The sequence below is a fragment of the Dromiciops gliroides genome, chromosome 6 (assembly GCF_019393635.1).
Source record: "Dromiciops gliroides isolate mDroGli1 chromosome 6, mDroGli1.pri, whole genome shotgun sequence".
Lineage (NCBI taxonomy): Eukaryota > Metazoa > Chordata > Mammalia > Microbiotheria > Microbiotheriidae > Dromiciops > Dromiciops gliroides.
In genome coordinates, this window is record NC_057866.1 from 198,048,778 (window position 1) to 198,076,232 (window position 27,455).

The 27,455-nt window shown below is 38.9% G+C and overlaps 1 protein-coding gene across 2 annotated transcripts in view; it reads right to left on the reverse strand.

The window, feature by feature from the left end:
- GPM6A (glycoprotein M6A) overlaps positions 1–27,455 on the reverse strand; it is a 495,836-nt gene that overhangs the window by 306,522 nt on the left and 161,859 nt on the right. The window contains exon 1 of one of the 2 annotated variants that reach the window (XM_043970132.1): positions 15,386–15,512. The exons of the other annotated variant lie outside the window; for it this stretch is intronic. Within the exon in view, the coding sequence (XP_043826067.1) occupies positions 15,386–15,497 (112 nt within the window). The 5' untranslated portion in view covers positions 15,498–15,512. Of the gene's footprint in view, positions 1–15,385; positions 15,513–27,455 lie in introns of those variants that run through there. 2 annotated transcript variants of the gene reach the window in all.

Below are 27,455 nucleotides of genomic sequence, written 5' to 3' on the forward strand. Positions count from 1 at the left end.
AGCAAATGTCTATGCAGATTAACCAATTGGCAAAGGGTCTAGGGTCAAAACAAGAATCATGAACTCTTTGGGCTGAAAGGGACCCCAGAGGATCCCTTGTCCAACCCCTATGTAGGAATTCCCAGTACAGCACCTCTGACATATGCTCATCTAGACTGCAAAGGCCTCCCCTCTCTCCAGAGAATTATAGATTTTCTCGCACATCACCACTTATATGTCCCACTACCTATGTCCTGCCCACCCCTCACCAATAGTCCAACTGCACTTAAAGCAGAAGATGATGAGGTATTGTACCTGCTCATACCTAGGCTTTGAAACCTTTTTCAAAAATGTCTGACCCATAGTCTCTTGACACATAAATCTAGTCTGTGTAAAAAACCATACATGAAGTTAAAAAGTTTGAGAAATCATGCAGAGACTTTAAAGTTTTCTTCTCAAGACTTTTCTAGGTGGTCAAGAAATAACTAGAAAGGTCAACAATAGCACATGAAAGCAGCATCTTATCCTAGATCAAACCACATCTTACACAGTATTCTCTTTTAGCAAATATTTAAAAGCAAACTAAAATTAAATGTCTGTAGATTTGTCTGTAGTTATATGTAGCACAAGCCAAAAGTGACATTTTGTTCATGCAATTATATAAATTACACAATATTGAATGATTCCCCCCCCCATGTGTTGGATCACATTTCCTAAAATTTATTTCCTCCCAAAGAGAATTTTGTTTTTTACTTTGAAGGCTCCTCTATTTCAAATCCACACAAAATCGATCAGAACTGTGGTTCCAGGTGTTTGCTCACAGGGTACTACAGAACCCAATGATGGACCCAGCACCAAATACCAATCTGGTCTCTTGCATCACTCTGTCAGTCGCCACAAAGCCAGATATGCTTTTTTTAAATTGTCTAACACTGGAGAGGAAATGTGTTGTAGTGGATAGAGAGCCAGGAAGACTTAAGTTCTAGTACTACAACTAATTTATCCTGGCATCATGTCCTTGGGTAAGTTACCTAATCTTTTGATGCCCCAGACAACTCTCTATAAGAATAAAAGTTGCAGAACACTTGCCAATCTCTATGTTCTTCAAATATTTATAGACTACTTTGGCATATTTCTTATTTGTATATACTCCTTTCACTGAAATGTTGCCCAGTAGTTGGAGTGGTCAAGAAGGCATGACAGGAGAGGGTTGGGGACTATACCTTTGATTTCACTGGTATAGGGAACTCCCAGATGAAGAAATTCTCTCTATCAAAGCAGATTGGTACTTTAATTTTTTTCTTAGAATTGCAAAAGATGGGGGCAGCCAGGTGGTGAGGTGGATAAAGCACTGGCCCTGGATTCAGGAGGACCTGAGTTCAAATCTGGACTCAGATACTTGATACTTAACTAGCTGTGTGACCCTGGACAAAACCCCCATTGCCCCACAAAAAAAAGATTAAAAAAAAAGAATTGTAAAAGATGAACTTTTCCTATTAACATAACTTTATTCCACTCTTCTAGGAATTTTTGATAAATGGTACAGACTCAAGACTGCTTTCAAAGATGATACTTGTTCAATATTAAATATACAGAAGGGATAAAAAATGGAAATTGGGTATTATAAGAGGGTCCAACACTAATGTTTCTGGTTATGGTCTTGGGGTATTAAAGTCTCTAAGAATAGATCACAAAAAACAAAAAAAGAATAGATCACTAACTCCTCTTCTAACAATCTAGAAAAGTTTTGAGTATGGTCCTGGTGAGAAATGGTACCAGCCTGGCTAAGTACCAAGAGGTTCATAATTAGCATTTTGACAAATAGCTGGTGACTTCTTTAGCCATGGAATAAATAAAAATACAAAATGGCCTTCTACTTTGTATATGTGCAGTGACAGAACCGCAGAAAAGCGAGCAGGGAGAGCTACACATCACATAGACTTTAGTTCATCTACAAATCTTAGCAGAACTATTGGTATGCTAAATACAAAATCCTTATCCAATGACAAATGACTGGACATATTAATAGAGGAGCTGAATCATAGCAATACTGACATTCCCTCTAAGAAGGGTGCTGGAAAAAAATATAAGGAAGTTGCAGTTAAAATGAAATATGGTTCACAGGTTTTCCCTGGAGAGGAAAATAAAGGAATTGGTGAAGTTAGTTTTAAAGTGCATTGCAACAGCAAATCAACAACAATAATAATGTCAGAACTTTAGCCATTTCACCTTGAAGAGCATATGATAAGCAGTACAAAATGATAATTATGGTTATTGAAGCTTATATGCCAACTTCTGCTGCAGAAGGAGGCATAGGATTCTATGAAGAACCTAAGAACCTCCAAGTTGAATCAACATATACTTTAATATTTAGATTTCAGTATAAAAGTAGGCAAAGGGGACAACAGTGAGGAATGTTTTGGAAAACATGACAAGATCAAGAATTGAAAGAATCTAAATCCTTGAAAACAATAGATTCTTTATATCTCTATATCACAAATAAACTGGAAGTTCTAGGAATAGCAAACATTAAACAGCAGAAAAAATAAAATTGGCTATACTTTAGACAGAAAATTATTGATTACTACCTATTATTGATAGTCATTTCTGAATCAACTACAAATGTGCAGGCAAACCATCAATTAATAAAGCAAAAAATCTAAGTCACTACCAAAATAGAATAAATAGCAGGAGGCACTTAAGAAATGTTTGTTGATTGATTGAAAACTGCTCCAACCTGATACATTTAAACAAGCTATTGATTCTGGAAAAAATCGGACACAGTTGAAGAAACTATGAAGATAGATTGCCCCATTTCCTATGAAAATTTAATCAATGTAAAGTGTTTGACACAGTGGGGAAGGCCTAAAGAGCCTAGAAACCACTTCATTCAGAATCTCTTTGTCAATAAGACCTATATGGCAAGCCTTGGGCAATGTCTTACAGTGGAGGGTGGGGAAGATTGTGAATAACATTGCCTCATAAAATTGCAAGAAGGGAAGAAAAAGAAAATTTATAGAAAGTTTCGCACAAGAACAAAATAAGTATAATTATCAAAATTATCCATTACTGGTTAGAAAATTTTAAAAAAGCAAAACTGAATAATCTAAGTAATAAGACCCAAAAGCAATCAAACATAGTAGCACAACATTTGATTTTTTTAAAACCAATAATACCAACTACTTGAGTTAAAAGCACATGTATTCAACAAAATCTTCTGGGAAAATGAAAAAGCTGTATGGCAGAAATTAGGTTTAGTCAATCATCTCACACCATCTATTGAAATAAGCTCCAAATGGCTGTTACTTTAAAATAAAAGGTCATATCATTAGGTATCTTTCACAACCATGGCTACGAGATAAATTCTTAACAAAACAAGAGATAGAGGTGGATAATTTTAAATACATAAAATTAAAAAGCTTTTCTTCATGAATGCTACTATAATTAGAAGAAAAACAATAAATCAGAAATAAATATCTCATATAGTTATAAAATCCAACATACAAAAGGAAATGATCATATCATAAATTGTTTTAACATTTGCAAAGTGTTTTATAAATGTTATCTCATATGATCATCAACCCATCACCATTATACAGATGAGAAAATTTACACAGAGTCTTGCCCAGGATCACACAACTAGTAAGATCTGAGACTGGATTGGACTGAGGGTTTTCCTAACACCGGGTCCAACACAAAATCATTCCTCAAGGGACAGTGGCCAAAGAATATAAACAAATATGTCTCAAAAGAAGAAATTACAGCTATCAACAACCAAACAAAAGAATGCTTCAAATCACTAAGAGAAATTCAAATGAAAATAACTGATATTTCAGCATACACACATAAGACTAGGAAAGATGACAAGAGGGAAATGATTAAAGGTTTGAAGGCATGTAAAAGAATAGGCACAATAATGTACTCTAGGTGGAGCTGTGAATTAGTACCACAACTCTGAATAATAATTATAAATTACACTTCTAAATTCATTAAATTTATATACTTTCTGAGGCAACAATACCACTACTAGGCATATACCCCAAAGAGATTTTTTTAAATGCAGAGAAAGGACAAATATGTATAAAAATATCCACAGCATTTTGTGTGTATGTGGCATCAAAAAGCTAGAAAACTCTTTGACAAAGTGACTGTGCTACTCAAATTGTAGTATATTAATATAACTGGATATTATTGCATAAGAAATGACAAATTGAAGACATCAAAGAAATGGAGGAAGAGTTGTATGAACTGATATAGAGCAAAATAAGCAGAAACAAAACAATTTACCCAAGGACCCAATGTTATAATGTGAAGGAAAATTACTTTGAAACACTTCGGCATTAATCTATCCAATGACCAACCAGACATGATTTAAAAAGACTGATGGTAAAATCTACTTCTCACATCTTAGCAGAGAAGGGATGGATGAGACATACTTTTTCCAACATAATGTATGTGTTGGATTTGTTTTTCCTTTAATTATCTGTTACAGGAAAAATAAATTAGTAAAAAATGACAAAAGTAAAAAAAAGAGAATGAAATAAAGTAAAAATCAACTATATACAGGGTGTCTCAAAAGTCTTAGTCTAGTAAAGGTTAGTCTATTTAATGTCTAGTCCACCAAACATTAAAAATGCACTAAGACTTTTGAGAGACTTCATGTAACAAAAGTTCATCATTTCATATGCAATCTATACTTTTGCAGTTCTTGATGTGTTTGAATGTTTGACAATTTAAGTTCATCATAAAAAATGAACTGTATAATACTACATAAGCATCAATTATTATTGTTACTAAAAAGCACTCAAAGGGAAGCAAGAAGGGGTAGGGATACAAGAAGGAGAATTATTTTCATGGTACCAAATATATAGATATCTGAATGACCCTAGGCATGTCAATATCAGTTTAAAAGAATTAATTTTTCTTTGTCTTTTTAAAATATACTTTTCTGGTTTCATTTGTCACCAAATAAAAGGCAACTGGAAGACCACTCATCTGCAAAAAGAACTATAAGATTTCTTGGTCTCCAAGTCATATAATGTGGTAGATTATTAACTGATATTTCAAAGCAGAGTTATTAAAGGGACTTCTACTTACATCTCCTTTTTAAATCAAACTAAAATGAAATTATTTTAGATTGGCATTTTAAGTATAGGAAGCAATGCAGACAAGTTGAAGCATAACTGACTATTTATGAAGGAATCAAAGCTATCGTGTTGGAATTCCCTTAAAAAGAGGGCCAACTCTTTTTGTAAATATCACACACTATACATTCCTTCAGGCCAGTAATTTCCCACTGAAACCAATTAGAGAGGCAGTGGAAAAGGAGGGTTCACTTTTTAATCTCAGGGTTTAGTTCACAGTTCAGCACTGATACTCTGTCCCAAAGGACAATCATGCAGAAGAAGAAAGGTCTAAAGATATTTCTGTTTCCATTTCTCTTACTCTAGGTTCATTTGCATTATCAAAAGTATAATCCATATGCTTTGCTAACCAGAGGAAAATTCTCTTTGTTGATCAATAAATGATACATTATATAAACACAACATAAGTTATACTAATTTTGAAAGTCAATTGTTATGCTTAATGCTATTTTGCCATTACTTTGTAGACTGGATTTGCAAGACTAGCCCTCTAGAACTGATTTAATTTTCCTTAAGTGTGACACCTACAATCCAGGTGACTTCTAGACAATGGTTTCTTGATTTAAACACTTAGGCTTCTTAAAGGTTTGATTAAGAACATCAGTCTGCACCATTTAATATTCTATTATGCTTTTTTCCATCAAAAATAAAATTCTTAAGCAAATGTATAAGCACGTGCAATAAATAGTATATAGACCAGCAGACTAGGAAAGCAAAACCCAAGTTCAGAACTTATGTTTTCTAACTAGCTTCATGATCTTTGGAAAGTCTCTTAATCTGTACCACAATGAACATATGAGAGGATGGGACTAAATGAGTTTTCATACCTTTACCAGTTCTAAAATTCTATCATTCTGTGTTTATTCAATGATACACAATTCAGAACAAGACTTGAAAGATTGGCAAATGCTAAGTACAATTGAATCTTTTTCCACATCAATCTCTATTAAATCTAAATCACTTCTTAATTATCAGATCAAAGTAGAACAGAAATTTCTATCTTCATTTATTTTTCAAGTTTAAAGCTTATTCAGCTTCTGGGAAGCTTTGAGTCAAAAGCCCTTGTAGTTGGCTATTTTAGCCTTTTGCTTATTGAAAGACTTGATTACTTCTAAATTAATAAGAAAAGCTACTGAGCTGCATTCTTAACACTAAAAATTATTCTTTAATTATTATCCTACTTCAGGACAAAAGCAAAGAGGAAAAAAAATCACATTTCTACTGTGATGCTGTTAATTTGCCTTAAAATATGATATACGCCCCCTCAATCCCACTGCCTCCTGTGATCATGAAGTTTAATGTGTTTTTCTGACCGACTATAAGCCTTCCCCTCCCTCTTTATTTTTGCTGTTTACCATTTAAAGCCATGGACAACTCACAAATGGACCATACTCCTTTGTTACAGAACACACACATTTTAAAACATTTTAACTCAAAACATGTTTTTGGAAATTTAAAAAATAAGCTATTCGCATGTTTTTGGCTGCCTCTAAGATTGCATATGCCCCCTGAGATACAAATCTATTTGCCTGTTAGCTCATCCATCTCTTGGCTGGATTTTACCTGGTCAGGGTCTAAAACTATGAAATTATAAACACCATCAATGTAGCCTTGTTGTGAATTGCCCCCTTTGTAAGACAACTCCATTCAGGAAGGAATGTCACCTATGTGCTCTTTCTCTTTCTCTGCTCAGTTTTCCCTGCAAAGCCTGCCCAGTAGAATGTAAGCATGTTGAGGAGATGAACTGATTAGTTTCACCTTCGTACACGGAACTTTGAACATAGAAGGTCTTAAATTTTTTGTTGTGGTTGTTGAATTGTTGAAAGGTTATCAGCTAATCAACTAACTAACTTTACAAAGGGCACTTCCTCATTTCCTCAGTAACCCAACCCTCCAAGTAAAGAGCAGATAACATATTAATTAGTAAGGTGTATTAAAGAATCCATTGACTGCCTCCTCCTCATCCTCAGTTATATTTCCTCTTGTTATGCCAGTCTCTTTACGGTGATTTCTTTTCCTTATTTTCCTTCAACAGAAACATGTCTTTAATTGACAGTCACCTCCTTCCTACTCACCCAGCTATACCAGCGTAAGTTATACCTTTATTACTTTATTACTTCCTACCCAAAGTATGCAAAACAACCTTCCAACTGATCTCCTTTTCTCAAGTCTCTTCCCTCTCTGATCCATCCTCCAAAGAGCTGCCAAAATCATTTGCCTAAAGTACTAGTATGACCATTAGCACAAGTAATTCCACTACTCAAACTCCAGCGACTCCCTATTAGCTTTAGTGGCTGTTGTTGTTTAGTCATTTTTCAGTCATATTTAGCTCTTTGTGACCCCCTTTTGGGGTTTTCTTTGCAAAGATACTGAGGTGGTTTGCCATTTCCTTCTATAGCTCATTTTACAGATGAGGAAACTGAGGCAAACAGGGTTAAGTCATTTGCCCAGGGTCACACAGCTAGTAAAGTGAGGCCAGGTTTGAACTCAGGTCTTCCAAACTCCAGGACTGGCACTCTATTCACTGTGCCACCTAGTTGCCCATTACCTCTAAGGCCAAATGGAAAGCCTTCACAACCTGACTGCAGCCTACCATTCCAGGATTATTATATATTACTCCTTTTTATGGTACTACCAAACTGCCTGCACTCTTACTGTTCCTCACAGATGACAATCCATTCTGTCTCCCATCTCTGTACCTTGGCATGAGCTACCCTACTCCATGGAATTCCCTCCCTGTCTTTTCAGCTGTGCCTCTTAGAATCAAAGCTCAGCTTAAGCATCCCCTTCAACCTGAGGCCATTTTTGATCCTTATACCTACTAATGCCTTTCCTTCCCATATTGATTTTTTTATGTTTTTCTTTTGTATATTCTTATATATGTACATGATGTCTTCTTGATGGAATGTAAGTATTCTATAGGGAGGAAATGTTTCATTTTGTCTTGGTAGCCCTGGTCCTCACAAAGTGCCTAGAAAATGGTCAGCATTTATTAAGTGCTCATTGATTAAATATCATGAGGTACAGAAGTTGTATTCCTCTAAATGTATTAAATATTTGTGTCCCTAATAATTTTTTTTAGTGTGTCCCTAATTCTTAATGAATGTAACAGGTAATGTAAGTACTGATACTTGTATATCAGGTGAGCTAAATTAATTGCTTTTACTTGGGTGTGACCTTCAATTTTATTCCCCTCTCCTTCCCTTTGGTTCAGTAAGCTTTGATAAAGATAAGACTCCCCACTCCTTTTCCTAAGGAGTCTCTTTCCATGTCAACCTGTAACATTTCCTTACACCTATGTCACTGTCAACATATATGCAATGACTACTTTTTAAGAATCTGTTAATGGTTGTAGAAAGTATCTTCCAATTATGGAATATGTCATTCCATAGTCAATAGAGCAGCATTTCATGATCCAATCTGCCAATGACTGCTGCCCAGTCAAAATGCAAGGTGTCCCAAAAATCTTAATGCAGTTTTAAGCCTGAATAGCTTAAAGGATGCTTTTTAGCTCCTGTCCTTGCCCGGGGAAAGCTCATCTCTAATTTCCTTATTGTTGTTGTTAACATGACCCTATTGGGGGTTCTCTTTTCCAGATTAGGAAACTGAGGCAAACAGAGTAAAATGACTTGCCCAGGGTCACACAGGTATTAAGTATCTGAGGTTAGATCTGAACTCAAGAAGATGTCTTCCTGGCTCCTGGTCCTTTCCACTGCACCGCCTAATTTACTTAGCTGTGGTGCATTAACTTTGTTCAGTTAATATATTTGGACATTTCTATCTATTCATTAGGCTGTGAGGTCCTTGAAAACAGGGACTTTTTTCCCCTTTATTTGTATTCTCAGCACTTAACACAGTGCCTAGCACGTAGTAGGCATTTAATAAATGTTATTTAACTGACAAGCTTCCACATTATGGTCCAACACATTATGATCTTTCATAGCACAGGAGGGATCCTAAGTCCTCAGACTGCAAAGTATAGTAGGTCTTATTAAATTACTTCAGGTTTGGTGATCGTCTCTAAGAGGGGTTTTTAACCATTTTTTATGCGTCATAGACCCTTCTGGCAATCTAGTAAAATCTATGGAGCCCTTTTTAGAATATTAAATGCATGAAATAAAACAAAAAGGATTAAGAGGAACTGGAATATATCATAACAATTTCTTTTTTTAAAAAAGTTCATTGGGGCAGCTAGGTGGTATAGTAGATAGAGCATGAGCCCTGGATTCAAGAGGACCTGAGTTCAAATCCGGCTTCAGACACAACACTTAACTAGCTGTGTGACCCTGGGCTAGTCACTTAACCCCAATTGCCTCCCCCCCCAAAGAAAGAGTTCATGATTATAGAAAGTCAACATACATAAATACATATACATATACAGATATATACATACACACACACACACACACACACACACACACACACACACACACACACACACACACACATATATATGTCATGCAAGGAATAGCCTAACCTCAGAAAGCTCAATCAGTAAGGTTTGCATTTTTTTTTTTAGGCCACAACAATTCATGAAAACTGTAGAATGACAGAGAAGGGGTTTGATCTATATCACTATAAAAAGTACCTGTATCAATGAGACCACAGATCTATTGGATCATTGGAGCAAGTCTAATCAAGTCAATAGAGTTTATTGAGCATCTAGTAGGCATGAGGAACTGTGCTGAGCACTGGGATACTCTTAGGCATGGGGTAAAGAGAGCTTAATCCAAACAAATAAGATTTCTTATTTAAAAAAAAAAAAAGGCGGAGGGGGGGGGTGGTGAGGTGGGGGGAAGAGAGGGCAGCTAGGTGGTGCAGTGGATAAAGCACTGGCCCTGGATTCAGGAAGACCTGAGTTCAAATGTGGCCTCAGACACTTGACACTTACTAGCCGTGTGACCCTGGGCAAGTCACTTAATGCTCATTGCCCCACCAAAAAAAAAAAAAAGAAAAGGAAGTTGGCTAGATCTCTTTTAATTCTAGTCAGCTGTGTGATTTTGAGCAACTTGTTTTTATCTCTCTGTCCTCCATTTCCTCATCCATTTAATGAAGGAGTGGGACACAATATTTGCTGAGGTCCCTTCTTCAGCTAAAATTCTTTAATCCAACAACAAACAAAAAAAAGTAAAGAAAAGAAAACAGAGCTACATGAGATAAAAATAGAGCAGAGAAAAACAGCAGTGTTCTTTTAAAGGCTAGCAGACATAAATGTCAACCATGGTGGGTGTCTCCAAAGATTTCTATTTCCTTTCATCCTCCAATGGATAACCAAAGTAAATTACAACAGTTGACAAGCATTTATTAAGTGCCTTCTATTAAGTGCCAGACATTGATGCTAAGCACTGAACCATACCAAAAAAAAAAAAAAAAATGGTCAGGGAAAGGGGGGAAACAGACACTGCCTGCCCTCAAGAAGTTCTCAGTCTAATAAAGGAAACAACATGCAAACAGCAAACAACTATGTGGACACAGGACACACACACACACACACACACACACACACACACACACACACACACACATGGAAATAATCAGATCGGAGATAATCAAAAGCAGTAAGAGTTAAGAGAACCTAGCCTATGGGGCAGCTAGATGGCACAGTGGTTAAGCACCGGCCCTGGATTCAGGAGTACCTGAGTTCAAATCCGGCCTCAGACACTTGACATGTACTAGCTGTGTGACCCTGGGCAAGTCACTTAACCCCCGTTGCCTGCAAAAAAAAAAAAAAAGAGAGAGAACCTAGCCTAAACTAGAACCTATCTTTCAAAGGGCTCAGAACACATCCATATTTGCTATCTACAGAAAATTATAATTGTAAATTTAGAAGAAAACTCAAAGGCCCACTAGTGCAACTCCTTTGTTTTATAGCTGAGGAAACAGAAGAGTCGTGAAATGACTTGCCCAAGATCTGTAACCTTAGGGATTTATTTCTTGTTTTCTCATGAAAGGCAAACACCTAAAATAGCTTTCAAAACACACATCTGTTCTGTTTTTATTCTCTAGTCTGTAAGGATTGGAATGACGCCACCTGCTGGAAACTTACTGTAGGAAAGCTCTGCCATGAGGAGAAGGCGCCTGAGGGCAAGACATGTGGCTTTTCTTTGGTGTCAGGAAGTGACATTTGCTTGTGGGAGGAAGAGGGGGCGAGGCTGGTGCACTCACACTCTTTCGTCAGGACTCTCATGGAGAGAGAGAGCAGGAGAACTGTAGCTCTCTGGGAGAGATAGATGAATCTAGGCCTTTCTCTCTCTCTTCACCCAATTCTTATTCTCCTTAATAAATGCTTAAAAGTCTAACTCTTGCTAAAGTTTATAATTTATTGGCGACCACTCATTAGATATTTTAGACAGACTAGCTAGAATTTTAGCCCCTTACAAATTCAAATCTTAACTTTTTTCCATTTTTGATCAACGAACTTCTTCACATATCAGATTTTCCACTTGCATCTTGAAACAATTAGAGACCCAGAGTTTCCTATTTTCTGTCTGAGTTATGGAGTATCCTCAATTACTCCCATTTTTGGTAATGGGGTGTACATGAGGCAGTAAGTATCATGCACCCCTAACAAGTAGAGGATTAGGAGATGGTCTTAGCTCCAAGATCCCTTATAATGTCCTAGTTAACAGATAACACTTTCTGTCTTTTTGAATGGGTAAAAGGGATGAGGGCACTTCCCACTTCCCTACCTTGCTCCTGTCAGTGTAGAAAAGCTCCCCAAAAGTTCAAGTTGAGGGGATAGCTTACCCTATAGGACAAAATGATCTTCATTCAATACTGTGAACCCCCTAGGAAAGAGATGCATCTCTGTTTACTTATTGGGAATAAGACTCCCTTCCAAACTGACTTCTGCTGAAAGACCTTTCAACACAGACAGGGATTACATTCAATACAGATGGGTCTCTGTGGAGCACCAAGCTGGAAAGGGTATATCAGGCCTAGCTTGCCCAAGTTACAGGAGTTCTTAACCTGCGGTCCATGAACTTGTTTTTTAAAATATTTTAATAACTATTATTTTTTTTTTTTTTGTGGGGCAATGGGGGTTAAGTGACTAGTAAGTGTCAAGTGTCTGAGGCTGGATTTGAAATCAGGTCCTCCTGAATCCAGGGCCAGTGCTTTATCCACTGCACCACCTAGCCGCACCCAATAACTATATTTTAATGTAATTGGTTTCCTTGACAATCTATTTGCATTTAAACTTATTATTTTGAGGAAGAGTCTGTACACTTCTTCAGACTGCCAAAGAGGTCCATGGCACGAAAAGGGTTAAGAACCCTTGGCCTAGAAATGACAGTCAGGGCTCCTAGAGGTTTGGCTCTCGACGTCCCTTCTGTCTCTCTTCTAAGAGAGAAAGCGTGTATTGCCTCTGTTTCTCCTGCTGGTCTCTTGCCTTACCCCTGGGAAAGGCCCAAGAGCCTGATAATTTTGCTACCTTTGTTCTCTTCCTCAAGTGCTGTGTGGGAAACAGGAGACTGAAGGTTCTGCTCACACCTTTCTTCACTCTCCATCTGGTGGCCTATGAAAACTCTACATCTCCTTCCTGGCTTTGTGTGCTGACCTGTAATGGAGCCAAGTAGCAGAAGGCTGGGTTTGCCCTCCCTCCCTTCCCCCGCCCCTCTCTCTCTCTCTCTCACACACACACACACACACACACACACACACACACACACACACACACACACACACACACACACTCACTCTCTCTCTCTCTCTCTCTCTCTCTCTCTCTCTCTCTCTCCCTCTCTCTCTCTCTCTCCCTCTCCCTCTCTCTCTCCCTCTCTCTCTCTCTCTCTCTCTCTCTCTCTCTCTCTCTCTCTCTCTCTCTCTCTCTCTCTCTCTCTCTCTCTCTCTCTTTCTCTCTCTTCCCTATGCTAGAGAATCGAGAAGTCTGCTTTGAGTCCTGGCAGGCCCATAAGGAGAAGTTCTTCAGTACCATCCTCTTTTGAGGAATAATTGTTCACCTTCTGTGTTTGGCATTGTTGGTAAGAATTGTATTTTTATTAAACAGAACTCATCAATGAATAGATTTACATGTTGTGTAACTAAGGATTCCTTTAATGGTCCATGAACCATGTTCTCAGTAATTCAATTTATTCTAGATCAGCGTGTTCCTTACTGAGTTAAGAATTTCCTTATAGTGTCTATTCTGATAAACGTCATTAAACCTTTCTTTCTCTAGAGCAAAACCGGGGGTGTTGTTTTCTGAATCTAGCTTCACTGGCTTGCTAAAACAAAAGCCAAAAGGTCTTAGGAGTCCTGGAACCCCAATAAATTTAGGGGTTCAGCAGATTCAACAGCTGGACAAATTCCTCCCACCAATTCAGCAGATCCCTTAACAGCAAAGAGCTCAAAACACTTCCATAAACGCTATTCCCTCATCCTCAGTGAGGTATTGATGGAGGGAAATGCTTTAAGTCTTCCAAACTACACATCAGCTCCATTCTTATCTTCTTCAAACACATCCAAACACTATCACATTTTGATCCATAAGCTACTTCACATTTCAAATTTCCACCTGCATCTTCAAATACTTGTGCACCCAAGCTTTCCTACTCCATATTTCAGCTAATTTGTCAACATGTGATGATAAAAGATGATAATAAAAGCTAACATTTTAAAGTTTTCAAAGAGCTTCAGTCAACAAGCATTCACAAAGCACCTACTATGTGCCTCCCCGTTTAATCCTCACAGTGACCCAGTTTCATTATTCCAGTTTTACAAAGGAGGACCCCCAAGGCTAAGAAAGGTTAAGTGACTTTTCCAGGGGTCACAAAGCTAATGAGTGGCAGAGTCATGACTCCAAGCCAAGCAAGTCTTCTTGACTCCAAGTGCAGGCACCCTATCTACTCCATTACTAGATCATCCCATTTCTCCATGTGGGATCCCACCATGGAATGTTCCTGCATCTCTTCTTTCTTTTTACATTTGACCCTGGGCCATAATATATTTCTTTCCTTCAAAACCTCCCACTTCCCTGTACCAATACTTTCCTACCTTTAGCAAGTGACATTGTATCATGCATGTTCCCTGACAGATCCTTATTCTTAAAATATCTCAGTACCTCGTTCTCTGTGTTTTCTATTCTTCCAACTTTGTTCATCTATGTTTCCCTCAGGAGATGGGCACAGTCTCTCTTCAGGCTAGTCTTTGTGCTGTCAAAGTGCCATAGCCCAGATACCTAGCCTTCCCCTCCCTTGGGCCGTTAACGCCACATTGTTACAAACCAGCCCATTTCCTCCAAACCGCCCCTCGTGTCATCCTCCACCCTCCCTTCTTTCATCACATCATTACTTACAGGCCTTTCCACTGTTCCTCCTCTTGTTTGTCCTTCCTTCTTTTCTCAAGGCCTCTAAATGAGAGGGTCTCGGATGCTCATTTCTCTTCGTTTGTCCCCAAGTATTCATCCTGAGCCTCAGACTTCACCATTTGGCAATCAGATTCAACAGAGTGTTTCCCCCATGAAGTTTTCCTTCTTCAATCCCAGGGGCCTTGGGTATTATTAATAGAAACACTTGTCCCTCTTCTTGCCATCTCACTGTGTTTATCTTATTAGTATTATAAATCCCTCCTTTATTGCTCTCCCCCCTCTAGTAGCAACATCTCCATTCCTTCAATTTTCATTTTATTCTTGCTTCTCTTAGGACAGTACCTCATATGTACAGTCACCTCTCTATAGGCTTTATATGTTTAATATCTTGTCTGACACACCACAGTACTGTGATGTCTCTTAAACTTGGTCGCTAACTCTTTTTCCAATGACCATGTTTTATAGGAATCATTACTACAAAGACCAACCAGTGAGTTTTTTAGAACGCCTCTCAGCTATTCTTTCCAATTGCATCTCAAATAAACCACAGGTTTTCTCACTATTAAGCCTTAATTAACATTCTTTCATCCATAACACCTGTATCACTCAAAATATCTGACTAATCCCTAGAGATTTTGTAATCGAAGTCCCTACAATCTAATTCCTATTTGAGGTCTTGTTGACTTTTCCTTTGCAAAAGCTATTAACTATGAAAGATCCTTTAGTTCTATTTTACTTCTTCTCAAAAAAAGCACTACACCAGGATTGATTTATCTCATCTGACCTTCTTTTTCTCCCTCAAAGAGAATTAACAATTGCACAAATCTTCCCTTCCATGCTCTCTCAAAGGTTTTATAGTTTTCCCTCTTTTCCCTCTACATAAGTTGCTCTAGTCTCAGCTCTTTCACACCTTCCCCTCTCCCACATCTTCCAAGAGTGTGTAACTGGTACTCACCAAGGTGCTGACTATGAGCAGATAACAGTTCAGCTTTCTGCCCTTTCTTGGGGTTCTGCTCTGTGCCCCGTTGCTGTTTCTCCATGTCCAGGCTGCTCTCCAGTTCCTCCATCACCTTACTCCATTCCATAACTTCACCCCTCTTTCTCCCAATCACTCTCAGTGATTTCTGGGAGAGTGCCTTTTAGCTCACAGCTCTTACTCATGAACAACAGCCATTTTGACTTTTACCCAGGAGTCCTCACAACATCTCTGAACCATAAGTCAAGGCCAGTATTCTTCTCATTTAAGAGAAGGGATGCCAAGGCACTGAAAGGTTAAGGTCACAGTTCTCAGCAGTGAGAAAAAGATTCCAGCTCTTTCCACTGTAAAGACTGCCTTTGCTATTAAGAGCACTATACATTTCCTTCTGGTTTTGTGTTATCACAGTGAATTTTAATTAATATCCTTGTCCTTAATACAAACTGTTTTGGCTCCCTAGGGTAAAGACTCTACCATGCTATTTAGGGGAACAAAGGGGTTAATGTAGAAACAATACTATAATTTATGTGACAAGTAAAAGGTGCAAAGGAGTTAACAACTGAAGCAGTGAATTAACATGCAGACAGATGGTCTAACCTTCCTGTGAAAATAAGATTCTAAAATTTACACTTCTGTGAAACAGGAATGTGATCAGCATCCTGCCCTCCAACAAATCTTGTGAGGTCTGTGACTGATTCCATTTTTCTTCTCTCTCTAGTTTTTGGAAAATGTTTTATAATCAACCTGCATAAAGAAAGACAACTGATGATAACTGTCAGTGTTCATTCATTTGACAGTTAGTGGTATGATTGGTGGGTTTGTTTTGTTTTGTTTTTTGATGGGAGAGGGATTTTTTAGGAAGGAGTGGGAGGATAGAATAAGGCAGTGTTTTTAGTTTTTTCGGTTTTTTGTTTTCTTTTGCTGAGGTTATTTGATCTATAATATATCTAAAGAGTTTCACTCTGTGATTAAGGCAGGTAAATGAGCATGCATTCATCAGATTGATGGGTTAGAAACAATCTGATTTCGAAGAAATAATTTACCTAATATGACTTCAAGGCACAAACTGAAGCATGACACCACCATTTGCAGGATGGCATTCTATTCTCCAATTGGATACCTGCTCAACAGGCCTCCACCAATCAGAAAGACCTTTAATTAATGGCAAGGAGAGAGAATACAAAGCCAATACAATATTTTGCTGTCAGATATGCTTAAATTGATAATATGGACTACATCATTGTTTCTGCCATACTTGAGGGCCAGTTAACACTGGAGGTTTATTAAAGGCTATTTAATTAATTATTATCTTTTTAATAAGTTTTAATGATTACCTCAGGAAATTGATTTTAAAAGATCTTAGAAAATAAGATTCAGCACAGTGCCTCATACAGAACAGACACTTGATAAATATTGGTGGGGCTGAATTGTATTTTTTTTAAATGAATTATAAGTCAATTAACTGTGATATGTAGAAGATGTGAAGGATCACCTCTTATTTCCCCCAGTGGATAGAAGACAACCTCAGAAATGCTGTTTTCCAAATAGAATTTTAAAGTTTATTAAAATTTTGACATCCTTACAGTACCTCTAGAATTAACTTCCTTAGAATAGATAACTATATTCTGGGTGGGGGGAAGGAATGGAAGGAGGAGGAGGCAACATGGTACAGTGGAAAAACTTGAAGTAGAGACTAACCTGAGTTCAAATCCTGCCCCCAACACTTAGCAGTTATGTGACCACAGACCAAGTTTATTAATGTCTATGAGGCTTAATTTCTTCATTTACAATATAGAGATAATTGAATACACATAGTACCTACCTTATGAGACCATTGTGGCAATCAAGTATGCAAAAAGTTTTTTTTTTAATAAATACCAGTATTTCTATTTTTTGTCTATTTTGCCACATAACAGAATATATGAGAATCATATCAGAAATTTTTCTATCCCCCCAACATATGAATAAACCCTACTTAACAGCCCCTCATCAGGTTATCAGTTTTTCCTAATTAATCAATGTTAGCTCAGTTTTTTTCTATGACTTCTTGTTGAACACTTACTATGTGCTAGGTGTGCCATTGACATAAAAATGGATGAAACAGAATTACAGAATGTTAGAGCTACAAGGAACCTTAACTGTCATCTAGTCTATCATTTGATAAATGAGGAAGTCCTAAATCTCTCAGTTGATAGAAGAGGAAGTTAAAGGTACAATCCCTGCCCTCTAGGAATTTACAATTCAGTAGGAGAAAAAAACCAAGGATGTAAATGACTCTACCACATGGCAATATGTGATAAGTACTATAATGGAAGAGCAAAATGCTATGGGATTTCATTTTCAGCTATCATGAAGCATTGTGTCAAGTTGCCTAGTGCCTGAGGGCCCCTCTCTTTCCAAAGGAAAACAAGAGGAAGGGAATTCAGCTGCTGTCTTCAGACACACTGTACTAAGACAGAATCTAACCTTTTACCCTTGCTCACTACACATGGGTATATAAAGTTTGGCTAATCACTGTCAAGCCATAGTGCTGACCCACTCATAGACCTATTTTTCAGTCTCTTCCAAATTAACAAGCCAAGAACTAACTCCCTTTAGCCCCTAATCTCCCTCATGCTGTCTATAGGACTTCTCACTGCAAAGATTCTCACTTTGGATTCCCCTGCTACTCACTCCCTAATCTTTCAGGAAGAGCCCTCACAGCAGCCACCACTTCTTTTTACAGAGTCACTTTCAAAGCAGCCAGGCTGGCTTCCAAAATACACCAAGGGCTTATACCAGTCAAGAGGCTATTTCCTAAAATGCACTGCAGAATTTCTTTATGTATCTATTGATAGCTTGGATTTCTTCCCTTCAAAACTGTCTGTTCATCTCCATGCAGAATTTCAATCTCTTGATTTCCTTGTACTGTTACTCCTCCCACTATAGTGGCAGGGGAATAAGAAAAACCTGGGTCCCTCTTCCATCCTCAGTTTTGTAGCATCCTGATATAGTGAATGCTTAGGTGAATGCTTAAACTAAATGCTTAGTTTAGGTGGTATCATTTTAGCTGGTCCTTGAAGGAAAGAAAGGATTAAGACTAAGAGGTAGGAGGGAAGAACACTCCATTGATGGGCATGGTGGAAGATGGAGCATGCCATCTTTAACCCTGGCAGCTTCTGCCCACACAAAAGCAATAATGGTAAAAGACTTCCAGTGGATTATTTTAACCTCTAAGCTACCAGGTCAATACCAGTATAAAGAGAAGAAGCATGGAGTAGTAAAGAGAGTGCCAGATTTGGAGTTAGATGACCTGAGTTCAAATCCTATCTTTAAGCTTAAGCAAATCCTTCACTTTCCTGGCTTTCAGTTTCTTGGTCTTGATTAAATGAGCTAATAATTTAAAGTATGAAGCATAGTCTGGCACATGGAAAGTGCTATATAAATGTTAGTTATGATTATGATTATTAATAATTTCTCCCTCCAAGTTATCCTAACCAGTACTTCTAGATTAATACCCTAAAACCCCAGTTGTGATTACTTCTCTTGTCTTACAAATCCACAATCTCACCTCCCCATTTTCTCCTGCATAAAGTCCTAACTCCTAAAGGGCTTGATAAGGCAACTGGGTGGCACAGCAGGTAAAGTGTTGGACCTGGAATAAGTGTTAAGTGTCTGAAGCTGAATTTGAACTCAGTTCCTCCTGACTCCAGGGCCGGTGCTCTACCCACTGTACCATCTAGTTGCCCCTCAATTGAGGTAATATATTTAAAGCATTATATAAATGCTAGTTACATGCTAGATGATGCATGGGAACCCATGCTATAAAGAATATTGCTTTAGTTTCCTAATGTTTAATCCTTTCTCATTATTTCCCCAGTTAATGAATTTCAGGGGCAACATCTTTCCTTCTGAGGTCATTTATGATTATTTAGGGCCATGCTTGAAATTTCCTCAGTATAGAGAACTTCCAATTTAGATGCTCCCTCTAGCAATGCAGATCTGCAATTTATCATCCCAGAAAGCGGCCTGGGGCATTGAGAGGATAAGTGACTTGTCCAGGGTCAAACATCCAGTAAATATCAAAGATGGGAATTGAACTCAGGACTCTATTATCCCAAAGCCAACTCTTTATCCACTATTTCATGCTGACTCCCAACATAGAATCAGCATGGCCTTCCAACCTTTTGAGTCTTCTTATACTTTAAGTTCCCCTGTTCCCCTTTACCCCTCACACACATTTTGATCCAATGATACTGGCCTCCTCTAGTTCCTCACACAAATCTGCAGGATTTGGGCATGTTCACTGGCTTCCCCCATGCCCGCAATGCTCTTCCTCCCCATCTCCATTTCCTAACTTCCTTGACTTTCTTCAAGACCCAGATAAAATCCCACCTTGTGCAAGAAGCTTTTATAAGATCTCCCCCTGAGTGCTAGTTTCTTCCCTTGGAGATTATTTCCAATGAACCGCAAATTTGCCTATTGTTTCCCCCAATGGCATCTTGAGGTCAAGAGTAATTTTTATCTTTTTTTGTATTTACAGAACTTAGCACAGTGCCTGCCCATAGTAGGCACTTAATAAATGCTTTTTGACGACTACTAATAACTCATTCATATAGTCCTTCCTTTAATGTTTGCAAAGAGCTTTATGTATATTATCCCATCTGGGCTTCACATCCTCCCTGTAAGCTTTGTGCTTTTATCACATCCATTTTCCAGATGAAGAAACTCATCAATCTCCATTTCTTACTCTGCTTTTCTCCAAAGAACTTTGAAGACATCAAGGAAGGTGATTGAATCTCTGCTAAGTCCCATCATTTTTCTTCATCAGTTTCTTGTTTTTGTTCCCCCATTAAGCCCTTCCATCTATGACTTTTTCACTTCAAATCAGGCACAAGAGGAAATAGGTACAGGCTGGCACATCACACTAGCAGCCAAAGCATCCAACAAAAATGGAAAACATCTAGGAAGTTTCAAAAAGCATAGAAAAGTCAGGTTTGTCATTTAAATTAAATATAATTTACATTCTTAATCATAGGAGGCATGCTCTGCTCAACCACCTTCTTTCAGTTTTCCATCTTCACCTTTTTTTTCCCCAAAAAAATCATTCATATGATTCTGAATGCTATCTTTTCAGTGCCATGGCAACGGCATGCTCCTAGTCAAGCCTGCTATGTAATTTGAGAGATTTAACATTTCCACCTAAGAAGACACTAAATAGAGCTGAATAGTTATGTTCCAAATGCAAAAGTGAGAAAATGGAGGCAAGAACTGTCAATAACAGCAGTGGGAGCTGAAGCAATCCTGATCAGAAATTTGTTATTATTTGCTCCAAATAATTCCATACTATATTCATTGTGGGGAGTTTATATTTTATGCTTCTCCAGATACACAGAGCCAACATGTACATTTCTCTACTCCTGCAATTTATCACATGCATGCTTCCATGACTATTTTTAGTGTCTCCATAATAATTGTGTTGTTGCTTTCCTAACACATGGAAATGTCTTGAGATTTTGATGCTATGACTTATTAATAACCCTCCCTCTAGTAATCCAATGAACCCCCCCAAAAAAGGCATTTTTATCAAATGGCACTGCTCTAGAAAGCAATTAGATGCATATAAGTTGAGTTATAAGAGTGTTAATTTAGGGATCTTAGAGGCCATCAGATCCAACTCCCTCATTTTACAGATGAGGAAACTGAGGCTGTGGCTGGTTAGGGGAACTGTCCAAGGTTACACAGTCAGTGCATGTCAAAAGCTGCATGTAAGGGAGGGAGGGAGGGGGGGAGGAAGAGAATTTGGAACATAAAGTTTTAAAAATGAACGTTAAAATTGTTTTTCCATGTAATTGGGCAGGGGGAAAATAAAATTCTAAATGAATGAGAAAAAAAGCTGCAGTAAATCACCACATGCTCTTCAATTCAGTGATAGATACTGGCCCCCTGGTTAGTCCATGAACAAGACACTCTATCTCAGTTCCAGGCATTTTCTCTGACTGTCTCTCACCCCCCCCCCCACCCCCGGCCTGGAATGTTCTCCTTCCTTAGCAACATGTGCTGACTTCCCTGGATTCCTTTAAGTCCCAGCTAAAACCCCATCTTTTTACAGGAAGCCTTTCCCAACCCCTCTTAATTCTAGTACCTTCCCTCTGGTAATTATTTCCTATTTATTCTGTATGGAGTCTGTTTGTAAATATGTTTACAAGTTGTCTTTCCCATTACATTGTAAGTTCTTTGAGGGCAGGGATTATCCTTTGCTTCTTTTTGTATCCCTGGGGTTTAGCACAATGCCTGACACACAGTAGGCACTTAATGAATGTTTTTACTGATTGAACTAAGGCCTTCCTCACTCAAGGTCCAGCCATCTACCCTCACTCTACATTGTTATCTTATGACTATAAGTAGCTTTTAATTATGACCAAAGGTTTGGGAGACTGGAATTCTTTCACTGTAAGCTTTGTGTGAAACAGGATTTTCTCTTTGCTAAACAGCTATCCATATTGCTCAGATCCATGTGAAAACACTGAGAAAAAAAAATGTTACTGATACATATCATGCATTATTTCCTATGAAATAGGGATGGGATTTCATTGGTTTAGGGAATTCCTAGATGAGCAAACTTCCTCTACCAATGTAGGTCGCACCTTTTCTAAAACGTTTACTCTTAGAGAAGTTCCTGGAGCACTAAGGGGTTAAGTGACTTGCCCAGGGTTACACAGATACTATGTGTCAGAGGTAGGACTTGAAGCCAGCTCTTGATCCACCACATCACATTTGTTTAAGAATCAAGACATTGGGGAAGAAATTTGTATTCCCTAATGACTGGGGGGGGGGGGCGGGGCGGGGCGGGGAGATATGAACTTTAAAAATCAGGACTACAGCCAAGATATAGTGTTAAGGGAGGAAGGGAGAAGGAGGAAGGAAGGAAGGAAGGAAGGAAGGAAGGAAGGAAGGAAGGAAGGAAGGAAGGAAGGAAGGAAGGAAGGAAGGAAGGAAGGAAGGAAGGAAGGGAGGGAGGGAGGGAGGGAGGGAGGAAAGGAGGAAGGAAGGAAGGGAGGGAGGGAGGGAGGAAGGAAGGGAGGGAGGAAGGAAGGAAGGAAGGAAGGAAGGAAGGAAGGAAGGAAGGAAGGAAGGAAGGAAGGAAGGAAGGGAGGGAGGGAGGAAAGGAGGAAGGAAGGAAGGAAGGGAGGGAGGAAGGGAGGGAGGGAGGGAGGGAGGGAGGAAGGGAGGAAGGAAGGAAGGAAGGAAGGAAGGAAGGAAGGAAGGAAGGAAGGAAGGAAGGAAGGAAGGAAGGGAGGGAGGGAGGGAGGGAGGGAGGGAGGGAGGGAGGGAGGAAGGAAGGAAGGAAGGAAGGAAGGAAGGAAGGAAGGAAGGGAGGAAGGGAGGAAGGGAGGGAGGGAGGGAGGGAGGAAGGAAGGAAGGAAGGAAGGAAGGAAGGAAGGGAGGGAGGGAGGGAGGGAGGAAAGGCGGAAGGAAGGAAGGAAGGAAGGAAGGAAGGAAGGAAGGAAGGAAGGAAGGAAGGAAGGAAGGAAGGAAGGAAGGAAGGAAGGAAGGAAGGGAGGGAGGGAGGGAGGGAGGGAGGGAGGGAGGGAGGGAGGGAGGGAGGGAGGGAGGAAGGGAGGAAGGAAGGAAGGAAGGAAGGAAGGAAGGGAGGGAGGGAGGGAGGAAGGGAGGGAGGGAGGGAGGAAGGAAGGAAGGAAGGGAGGGAGGGAGGAAGGGAGGGAGGGAGGAAGGGAGGAAGGAAGGAAGGAAGGAAGGAAGGAAGGAAGGAAGGAAGGAAGGAAGGAAGGAAGGAAGGAAGGAAGGGAGGGAGGGAGGGAGGAAAGGAGGAAGGAAGGAAGGAAGGAAGGAAGGAAGGAAGGGAGGGAGGGAGGGAGGGAGGGAGGAAGGGAGGAAGGAAGGAAGGAAGGAAGGAAGGAAGGAAGGAAGGAAGGAAGGAAGGAAGGAAGGAAGGAAGGAAGGAAGGAAGGAAGGAAGGAAGGAAGGGAGGGAGGGAGGGAGGGAGGAAGGGAGGAAGGAAGGAAGGAAGGAAGGAAGGAAGGAAGGAAGGAAGGAAGGAAGGAAGGAAGGAAGGAAGGAAGGGAGGGAGGGAGGAAAGGCGGAAGGAAGGAAGGAAGGAAGGAAGGAAGGAAGGAAGGAAGGAAGGAAGGAAGGAAGGAAGGAAGGAAGGAAGGAAGGAAGGAAGGAAGGAAGGAAGGAAGGAAGGAAGGAAGGAAGGAAGGAAGGAAGGAAGGAAGGAAGGAAGGAAGGAAGGGAGGAAGGGAGGGAGGGAGGGAGGGAGGGAGGAAGGGAGGGAGGAAGGAAGGAAGGAAGGAAGGGAGGGAGGGAGGGAGGGAGGGAGGGAGGAAGGGAGGAAGGGAGGGAGGGAGGAAGGAAGGAAGGAAGGAAGGGAGGGAGGGAGGGAGGGAGGAGAAAAGATGAAACTATTTATTAAGTACCTACTATGTGCCAGGCACTATGCTAACCACTTCACAAATATTATGTCATTTGATAAGAGAGATTAGACTGTGATTTCTGCAGTGCAAGGACTTTCTACATGAGGAGGCTTCCTTTTCCAAAGCAAGTCAGCACCTTCAGCACAGTTTCTAGACTGAGAGGTTAAAGTCTTTCCTAAAGTCACCAGACTAGTATGTGTGAAAGGCAGGACCTGGACTTCCTGGTTCTGATACTGGCTCTCTAGTCACTAGTCCATGCTACTTGTTTTGTGTTCATAAAGTGATAATCATTCACAATTATTAACAGTTAATTTTGTATCAATCAAGTTAGAAAATTCTGTTCATTATTTGGTCCTTCCCATTTAATACTGTGTAGGACCTACCTCTATAGTTGTTATTATGCCTTGCATTGAGAGGCTGTTTCATTAATAATAATTATTTGCTGGTTTTTTTTCATTCGACACTATTTACTTCAATTACCCCTACCTCTTAGTTTTCATAATATTTAAAGATTTAGTAACACCTTATAATTTAGTACACCAGTGAGGATGAAAATTAATTTACACTTTTGGAGTGTTAATAATTCTGTCGGTAAAAAGGCACAAGGGGGTAGGCATCACTATTAATGATGATAATGATGAGAACAATAACCAATAGCTCAAATTTACAGAATGCTTGATTTCAAATCAAATCAACAAAGTGTTGATGCCAACTGGGTGTGTGTATCTGGATGGTTCAATTTTTTCATGTTATCACATTTATTCTCACAGTTTTATTATAAAATGCATTTACATATTCAAATTGTGCACCAGATTTTCAGGCTATAAATTCCAAAAAAGATTTAGAACAAATATTACATATTTACAATTCTTCCCTCACCACCAAAGCTAACAATGTCTCCTCAGACATCGCATTAAATTTCCTATAAACTTAGTGCTTTGTTAAATTTTTGTTTTCCCTTCATCTGTCTTCCCTTCCTCTTTCCTGCCACTATATGTGTTTTGCTAGCATGTGTCCTTAGTAGAAAAAGAACTAGATTTGAAGTCAGAAGGCAGCAGTTCTGAAGATCTTGTTTAAACATGGGCAAATCATTTCCTCTCCCAAGGTGGAAGTTTCCTTATCTGCACAATGAGGGGGCTGGTCAATCAATGGTTCTTAACCTGTTTCACTCATGAATCCCTCTGGCAGTCTGATGAACCTATGGAACCTTTCTCAGAAAAATGTGGGGTTTTTAAATGAATAAAATACAATATGCAGTATTACAGAGGAGAGCAAAAGTTAGTGAAAAAGAAGTTGTTTTCCCCCATCCAAGTTCATAGACCTCCTGAAATCTGCCTGTGGACCCAGTTAAGAACTCCTGGTCTTAGATGACCTATCTCACCTAATTCTAAAACCTAAGGCCCTTCTGGCCTATTTATCTCCTGATTCTTTTATATTTTTATGAGCTTTGACGATTCTATTCCATGTATTTCCAAACATGTCTAGTAATTCTACAAGCTGATGATCTCTTTCTACCTTTTCTCCTGGTGGCATAAATCCAGTCTCAGACATTTCCTAGCTGTGTGACCCTGGACAAGTCACTTAACCTCTGTTTGCCTCTGCTTCCCCAATTGTAAAATAAGCATAATAACAGCACCTGTTTTGAAGATTCAATGAGATAATATTTGAAAAGTATTCCACAGCATTCCAGGCACATAGCAGGTACTTGATAAATACTAATTCCTTCCTTCCCGCTACTTTATTTTTGGGTAATTGGACTTCAAAGTCCTATGCTCTACATATTGTATTGCTGTACCTACTCCAAGCTATATCCTTTTGTAGGACAAAGACTATTTCTTTTCCCTGTAACTTTATGTTTGTTTTAGTTAACAATGTACTAATAAGATACATTCCATTCCAGCTTTACTCTGGTTCTTTTATTTCCTCTCGCTTCTTAAAGAGTTTTAAAGTGTCCTCACCATCCCTCAGGTTCATTAGTTTTTCCATACAATCTGTTTACCACATAATACTGTTCTAGAACATAATTAGACTCACATAATAAATACATGACAACTGAGCATCAGCAAATAACATCTCAATATATGAGCAAAGGGATTTTAAAGGGTTTTCTTTCACTGTAAAATATGTGTGAAACTTGGGGTTTTTTCTTGACAAATAGCTGTCTTTTTTTTTGTTGTTGAAAAGTAATGCCTGTATCAATACTAAAACATCAACCAAATGAGGACTGATACTTTTTTATAGTCCAGACTTGTGATTTTTATCATCGTAGAGAAATCTAGGAGCAGAAACTTCCTTCTCCCTCCACTAAGGAAGATTAGCAACTCCTCTTCAACTAGTAATTCCAGGGACTTAGCTGGGGCATGGAGATGGCCCACTGTCATGTAACCACTGTGTCTGGGGCAGTAATTCGAACCAGGGTCTTCCTGAGTCCAAGCCTTCTTTTAATTACTATTAACTATTTTATTAACTACTCTTAAATAAGTATTACTGTTCATTATTTTCATTTGAAAAATCAAGGTGTTAGGGAAAGAATCTCTTTTTCACTGGAGTTAGTGGGGGATACTAATTTTAAAAAAGGAGGATTTAGACTATCTAATCTACATATAATATATAATATTACACATAATATCACCTACTATGTACCAAGACTTGAAATACAAAGAATTAAATGCTCAAGGAGATGGCATTCTATCTGGAGAGACAACATTTAAGTATATATTGAATGAAGGAATATAACAGATGAAGACAACAAATCAATATCTAAGTATATATATATATGTATATATATATATGTGTGTGTGTGTGTACATATATATGTATATATATAACAAGTACAAAGTGGTTAAATATAAGATAGGGAAAGTAGAAGAAGTTGAACAAAGGCTTCATGTAAAAACTATTGCTAGAGCTGCATTTTGTTTTTTGTTTTTTTTTTGTTTTTTTTTTAGTGAGGCAGTAGGGGTTAAGTGACTTGCCCAGGGTCACACAGCTAGTAAGTGTTAAGTGTGTGAGGCCGGATTTGAACTCAGGTACTCCTGATTCCAGTGTTGGTGCTCTATCCACTGAGCCATCTAGCTGCCCCTAAAGGAGAGGCTAATTCTTTTTTTTTTTTTTTGTGAGGCAGTTGGGGTTAAGTGACTTGCCTAGGGTCACACAGCTAGTAATTGTTAAGTGTCCGAAACTGAATTTGAAATCAGGTACTCCTGACTCCAGGGCTGGTGCTCTATCCACTGCACCACATAGCTGCCCGCTAGACCTGCATTTTGAGGAAAGAAAGAGCCTTGATGAGGGAGAAATGAAGAAGGAATACACTTCACACAAAGGAGATAGCCTTTAGCAATGAAGGATAGATTGCAAAGGACAGAGAGAAGGCCAGTTTGGCTGGTTGAAAGGATAGGTTGGAGCCAAGTTGTGGAGGGCATTAAAACACTTACAGGATAGTTTATATTTTATCCTGAATTCAACAGGAAGTCAATGGAATTGATTAAATATGGTGCCACATGGTCAAATCTGCACTTAAGGAATATGATTCGGGCAGCTAGATCCATAATGTAGTAGTCCTAAAGTCATCATTATAATTATTGGTGGCTAGTATTTTATCATTTACTTGATTAAACTAGAAAATTACATAT